Source organism: Sander vitreus, unplaced genomic scaffold, assembly GCF_031162955.1.
Source record: "Sander vitreus isolate 19-12246 unplaced genomic scaffold, sanVit1 ctg201_0, whole genome shotgun sequence".
NCBI lineage: Eukaryota > Metazoa > Chordata > Actinopteri > Perciformes > Percidae > Sander > Sander vitreus.
In genome coordinates, this window is record NW_027595404.1 from 312501 (window position 1) to 320000 (window position 7500).

Consider the following 7500-nt stretch of genomic DNA (forward strand, 5'->3'; position numbering starts at 1 on the left):
CTAACCGCAACCGTTAGCTCGTAGCGTTAGCATGCTAACGCTAACGCTAGCATGCTACCTCGTTTTCAATAGCAAAACACTGCTACAACACACACCAGTTCACCATAATCTACTAAAGAACTACTTCCATGTGCGCCCTCATTTAGAAGAAGTCTCCCAGCTAATCCTGCCTTGTAACTGACTGAAGGTGGAGAAACAGCCTTTCTTTTACTGTCTATGGAGCTAGCTAGCTGACATGATCTACATCTGAGCTACTGAGCATGTGCAAGTCCAATCAAAGATAGTACAGAAGAAGTAGAAGAAGAGAGGTTTCACTCTGTAGCTAAAACAGAGACCAGCTGAAAAGAGGATCTGCAGCAGTGAGAGAGAGCTGTGCAGTACAACAACAATATGGTGTTTTTTGAAAATTAAACCATGTAAACCTATTCTGGTACAACCTTAAAATACAATAATGAACCTGAAAATGAGCAGAATATGGGCGCTTTAAGAGGTTTCATGCTCTCAGTTACAGCTGACTATATAACATTACAATCTGTGCTCATCAAAGATAAAACACAATACCACAATCTCGATGGCAATAGAAGCCTCAGTTTGCCTCTCCATACTGGGCGTCACTGCAAACATCCTGAAATGAACTGACAGAGAAAGAAAGAGCTTGATTCTGCTGCTGAAGGTTGGAGGAAGGTGTAAAAAGAGGGATTCGTTGTACTGTAATTTACAGTACAATCATTTATTATTTGGGAAAAACACAGAAGTAAGTGTGTTTCTTAACAGTTATGCAGCTCAGTATTGAACTCACCTTTGCTGTTGGGGGTGTAGAGGGTCTTGTCAGTCTGGATGAAGATGTACCCGGACTGGAAGGACACCATGACGACTTTCTCCAGCAGGTGGTCCGGGAACTGAGCTTGCAGGTACACATACTGCTTCATGGTAGGATCCTTACTGAATCTGTCAGCAGGGATCTGAAGACCAGTATGATGAGCAGTATGTGCATCAGGATGGACATTTCTGGATTCATTTCTAGATTATTTCTGGTCGTGTTAGTAATTGATGTCAAGTTACAGTAACATGCATATACAGCGTGACAGTATTTCATTTACCGTTATTTGTCCGAGCTCCTGGAAGTTTCTTTCACTGGTAAGGGTCACAGATGTGGAGGTCAGCTTTGTGCTTTTGGTTGGATGGTTCATCACGTTGATGACGACCGAGATGTCTTCCCCGTTGCAGTCTTGACACTCCACAAAGATGTTTTCTGCTGTTCCTACCCGCAACAAGTTGGGGGAAGACATCACCTTCCTGCAAGAGAGCAAGATATTGATGTGAATATACTGTAGTCAATGTGCAGAAGTGACCACATGCTGTTTATGATGTTTATGTACTGACAAACATTAACAACCGCGATTGTGAATAATTTCTCATTTGTAACGACGATCTGTCACATTCACACAGTTTCACATTCATACTGGAAGCTGCCCAGTACTACCACAGTCTGATCACATTCATACTGGAAGCTGCCCAGTACTACCACAGTCTGATCACATTCATACTGGAAGCTGCCCAGTACCACCACAGTCTGACCTGATATGATCACATTCATACTGGAAGCTGCCCAGTACCACCACAGTCTGATCACATTCATACTGGAAGCTGCCCAGTACTACCACAGTCTGATCACATTCATACTGGAAGCTGCCCAGTACTACCACAGTCTGATCACATTCATACTGGAAGCTGCCCAGTACTACCACAGTCTGATCACATTCATACTGGAAGCTGCCCAGTACTACCACAGTCTGATCTGATCACATTCATACTGGAAGCTGCCCAGTACTACCACAGTCTGATCACATTCATACTGGAAGCTGCCCAGTACTACCACAGTCTGATCTGCTGGCCACTGAGCAGCTCCACTGGAGCGGTTGGGGTTAAGGGCCTTGCTCTTCTCAGTGGTGGTGATGAGGGAGGGACAAGTGCTGCTCTTTCACTTTCCCCACCCAGATTTTATTATGTCGGTCTGGAGATTCATTCATTCCAACGACCTCCCGGTCACAAGCTCGCTTCTTTAACCTCTAGGCCACCACTGCCCCCACCACTTACTTTTCGGCACAGTACTACTAACTGGAGCAAAGTAAAATTCCACTGCTACTCAGAAACTAGTCCCTCAAAATGTAATGTGATCGTTGAGATGCAAGGGTTATATATATATAGTTTTATTCCTAACATTATTCTATCAACACAGACATTTACATCGATATTCTGGTGTTGTAATTTATTTGCGTTGGGTGGACTGTGGAGTGTGTAAGACTGCTTTTAATGGCAGGCTAGCAGATGCTGTTGACTTGCACTAGCCTAGCACCAGCTAGCCTAGCACCAGCTAGCTCTGCAGCTGGAAGGACTGGATGAAACGTGTTGAAAACTGTCTCCACTGATAAATAACACACTGGCTCACTTGGAAATTAGGTCCTATGTCCAAAATTCTGAACCACCCCTTTAACATAATTTTGTGCAATGTAAATGTCCCCCCCCCCCCCGCATTACGATCATAAGCTCCAGCATGGACTTCACACACAATGAGTGATCTATTGATTACCTTGATGAAGATCCAGTTCTGGATCAACAACATTTCATCATGCCTCTAGACTTTTGCTCCGTCTGGCTTAATGCATCGTTGCGCAAACTCTGAACAAGAATGAGGCCATCGTTGGCATCATTTCAAAGATGACATTACCTTGACTTGTGTGACACAAACTGCAAACTGGACTCAACTTCTTATTATGTAAGACACAAGTTAAACTAATATTTCCATCCATACACTGTTTTAATGGAACATACATGCAGAGGACCCTAGATATTTGTGTTGCACCTATTGCAGTTTAACCAATAATAAATTGATCAGGAAGATTAACGAACAAACAAACTATATATTTTAGCTCTGTGTGAATTAACTAAAGCACATGGGGGGTGTGAAGGTAATGCAGATCTACTTACAATGGAGTACCATCAGCCAGAGAAGTCAGAGAGACAAAGGCCAGAGAGGCCAGCAGCCACAGCAGAGTCCTACTCATCCTTCAGCCTGATCCTGATCCACTGTAGACTGTCGCTCTGCAGCACCATCCTTATATCCACTACAACCCCCCCACATCCTCCACTGCGCCTCACTACTGTCTCGCCCGCCCTCCTCCCAAAGTATTTCTCTACACGTGTAACACAAGCACACACCCACACATGATTTCCCAGCAGCAGTTGAGAAACTGTTGAAACTAATCGCCCCCCCATCTAACTGCAGAATTTTTATTGTTAGGAGATTTAAACCTGGATATGCTCAACCCCCCCCAGCCTCTCTACTTGCTAAGCTTGATGCCCTCAACATCACACAAATTATAAATGAACCTACGAGATACAACAATCACCCTCATAGATATTGTCCTGACCAACCTGCCCTCTAAATACACCCCAGCTGTCTTTAACCAGGATCTCAGGGATCATTGCCTGATTGCATGCATCCATAATGGGTCCGCGGCCAAACACCCACTACTTATCTCTGTCACGTTGTCTAAAACACTTCTGCAAACAAGCCTTTCTGTCTGACCTGAACCTTGTAGCCTGGGAGAGCATTAACCTCATCCCGACAGTGGAGGATGCCTGGATGTCCTCTCTGCCCTAAATAAGCATGCCCCATTTAAAAAGTTTAGAACCAAGAGTAGATACAGCCCCTGGTTTACTCCAGAGCTGACCTTCCTCAACATAAAAATATCCTGTGGCGAACAACATTAGCCTCGAGCAACCCCCATTACATACAAGTCTTCAAAGAATCCAGGAACTGGTACACTCAGGTAGTCCGAGCAGCTTAGGCTCACTACTTCAAACTGAAATTTGGCTCTTGCAGCGCCAACGTTAAAAAGTTCTGGGAGACTGTTCAAATGATGGAGAACGAGAACACCTCCTCCCAGCTGCCCACGGCTCTGAAATCAGGTAATAATAATATCACCACCGATAAGTTTACGATATTAGAGAACTTCAATAAGCATTTCTCTGAAGCCGGTCATGCTTTCCACGTGGCGGCCGGCCACCCAGCAAACTGCTCTACATCCCCTGTAGCTACACGTCCGCACCCCCCACCACGCTTCTCCTTTACCCCAATCCTGACAGCTGATGTGTTGAGAGAGTTGCAAAGTCTGGAACCACACAAATCAGCTCGGCTAGACAACCTGGACCCCAACTTCCTAAAATTGTCTGCAAATATAATTGCTTCCCCCATTACCAACCTGTTTAACCTACCTCTCGCATTTTCATAAATTCCCAGAGATTGGAAATCTGCCGCAGTCATCCCTCTCTTCAAAGGGGTAGACACCCTTGACCCAAACTGCTATAGACCCATTTCCATCTTACCCTGTCTTTCGAAAGTCTTTGAAAGCTTGGTAAATAAACACATTACCATCATCTCGAATCCCACCGTGTCTTTTCCGTTACGTAATCTGGCTTCCGTGCTGGTCATGGCTGCACCACTGCACCACGGCTACCCTCAAGGTCATTAACGACATCACGGCAGCCATTGACAACAAGCATTACTGTCCATCCGTCTACATTGATCTGTCCAAGGCCTTTGACTGTTAACCATTGTATTCTTAGTGAAAAATAGCATTGAAAACGTGGCAAAAAAGTGACAAAAACATTGAAAAATGTGATGAAAAAGAGTGACAAAAACGTCAGAAAATGTGTCAAAAATATTTTAAAAAACGCTCACAAAAAGTGTTAACGTTGGCCCAGAAGGACAACAAGTGCAGAGTCGACCAGAAGACAACACAAGGTCTATTGTAAATCTTATTCTGAGCCTGCTGACTCAGTATACTTAACACATAAGCAAACATATTCATACTTTGCACGTGACGTCACAACTACTGGCTGGCGGGCAAGAACATCATTCTCCTAGCAACGAAACCTCGCCAGTTTTACCACACCAAAGTTGGTGTTAAACGATATGCCAGATAGTTGTTGTGGGATTGGTTGCACTAACCGCCGAGGAGAGAAGCCGGGGTTATGTTTTTACCGGATCCCATCTGATAAGGAGAATCCAGAGAGAAGACAACTCTATACAGGCTATCAGACGTGCAACCGTTTCAGGAAATGGGACCTGGCAACCTTCACAGTATACGCGTCTGTGCAGTGATCATTTCATCAAAGGTATGTCGTTTTGAGGTTTGTAATATCTGATATAGGGTGACCAGACGTCCCGGTTTGACCGGGACAGTCCCGAGTCCCGACAAAAGCTGTCTTGGGACGCTAGAATATCCCAGTTTTCACCAACCACTGTGAACGACGTGGTCTTATTATAGCTCGATCATTAATTAAACCCATGTAGAAACACCAATAAAGCGTCCAGCGTATGATTTTAACAATGTGTGTGTGTGTGTGTCAGTCAATCGTAGCGGTCTGCGTCTGCATCATCTGTGCAGCCAGCGTTACGATGTATATCTGTAACGCCTCGTCTTATCTGTCTCCTTTTAACCAGTGTTAAACTTAACTTAATTGTTGTTATTTGTATGTCGCTTTGGACAAAAGCGTCTGCTAAATACCATAACCATTATTTCAGGTGCCAAATCTGATGAGCTGCTGTCCCCTGGCTGGGTTTCATCTGTCTTCTCTCACACCCCTGCCACCACAAAGAGGAAAAGGGAGAAAGACATGGAAAGGTTTGACTTTGAATGTTGTATAATGTATAATAAGGCTGTTTTTGCTGCATCTAGTGTTGTTTTTTTCTATTATGCGTCACTCTCGTATTTAATTCTTTCTTAACAGTTAATTATTAGTTTATCTCCCTGCACAGCAAAGTATAACCAAATGTAATACATATTTTACAACAGTAGTTCTATATATGTGATAAAAAAATCTCATTGTGTCCTTGTAAAACAAAAGGTACGAGCTGCACAGCAGAATGCAGCAGAAAGAGGATGGAGGCAGAAAAGAAACAGGATGCTGTGGATGTCCTCTTGGAACGGTCATCAGGAGAGCCTGTAGCACAACAGTGTTTCAGCAATCACTGCAAAGATGCCATTGCAACGCTACAGCAGGACTGTGACGACCTCAGGGAGGAAACCTGCAGTAGGAACCGATCTAGGAACACTGGACGAACAGGCTTTAGCAAATGACGATCTAAAAGTGAAAGCACTGACTGGACTCCCCACGTTTGCCAAGCTGCGAGTAGTTTTATGTAGTGTTACGACACACGCAACCCTCTCTCCTTTCCAACAACTTCTTCTAACTCTTATTAGATGAAAATGAACCTGTCCCTTGCTCTACTTAGTGTTCTCTTCCAAATCTCGATAGCGACAGCAAGCAGAACATTGGGAACTACCCTTGACATGCTACATCCAAAGCTTGTTCCATCATTTTTATTTTGGCCACAGAGAGAAGAGCTTCGTCTGTCAATGCCCATGATATTAAGACAAGCTTACCCTAGATGTACCTGCAGGGGTCGGGTCGCGGGGGTAGCAGCTCCAGCAGGGGACCCCAAACTTCCCTTTCCCGAGCCACATTAACCAGCTCCGACTGGGGGATCCCGAGGCGTTCCCAGGCCAGGTTGGAGATATAATCCCTCCACCTAGTCCTGGGTCTTCCCCGAGACCTCCTCCCAGCTGAACGTGCCTCCACCTAGTCCTGGGTCTTCCTCAAGTCCTCCTCCCAGCTGGACGTGCCTCCACCTAGTCCTGGGTCTTCCCCGAGACCTCCTCCCAGCTGAACGTGCCTCCACCTAGTCCTGGGTCTTCCCCGAGGCCTCCTCCCAGCTGGACGTGCCTCCACCTAGTCCTGGGTCTCCCCCGAGGCCTCCTCCCAGCTGGACGTCCCTCCACCTAGTCCTGGGTCTCCCCCGGGGCCTCCTCCCAGCTGGACGTGCCCTCCACCTAGTCCTGGGTCTTCCCCGAGGCCTCCTCCCAGCTGGACGTGCCTCCACCTAGTCCTGGGTCTTCCCCGAGGCCTCCTCCCAGCTGGACGTGCCTGGAACACCTCCCTAGGGAGGCGTCCAGGGGGCATCCTTACCAGATGCCCGAACCACCTCAACTGGCTCCTTTCGACGTGAAGGAGCAGCAGCTCTACTCCGAGCTCCTCACGGATAACTGAGCTTCTCACCCTATCTCTAAGGGAGACGCCAGCTACCCTCCTGAGGAAACCCATTTCGGCCGCTTGTACCCTGGATCTTGCATAATTCACTGTTTTGAAATGTTTATAGAAAAACCCAAAGACTTCAAAGCAAGAACACAAACATATTCGACCTATAAACATCATCACACCATGAAATACCTAATAGCCATATCCCCACAATGTCATATTTAGGACAATAAGGTTTTAAGGTTCTGGTTAGGGTGAGGGTAAGGGTTAAGGTTAGGCATTTAGTTGGGATGGTTAAGGTTAGGGTAAGGGGCTAGGGAATGCATTATGTCAATGACGGGTCCCCACAAAGATAGTGAAACAAACGGTGTGTGATCTGAGGGACCGTGAGGGTTG

At 45.9% G+C, this 7500-nt stretch overlaps 1 protein-coding gene across 1 annotated transcript in view; it reads right to left on the reverse strand.

Annotated features, from left to right (window-relative positions):
• The window catches only part of LOC144513284 (complement C3-like), a 45143-nt gene extending 42078 nt beyond the window's left edge, over positions 1–3065 (reverse strand). The window contains 4 exon segments of the mRNA XM_078244315.1: positions 562–635; positions 800–962; positions 1101–1296; positions 2989–3065. Of these exon segments, the coding sequence (XP_078100441.1) occupies positions 562–635; positions 800–962; positions 1101–1296; positions 2989–3065 (510 nt within the window).
• Positions 3066–7500: the final 4435 nt, after the last annotated feature.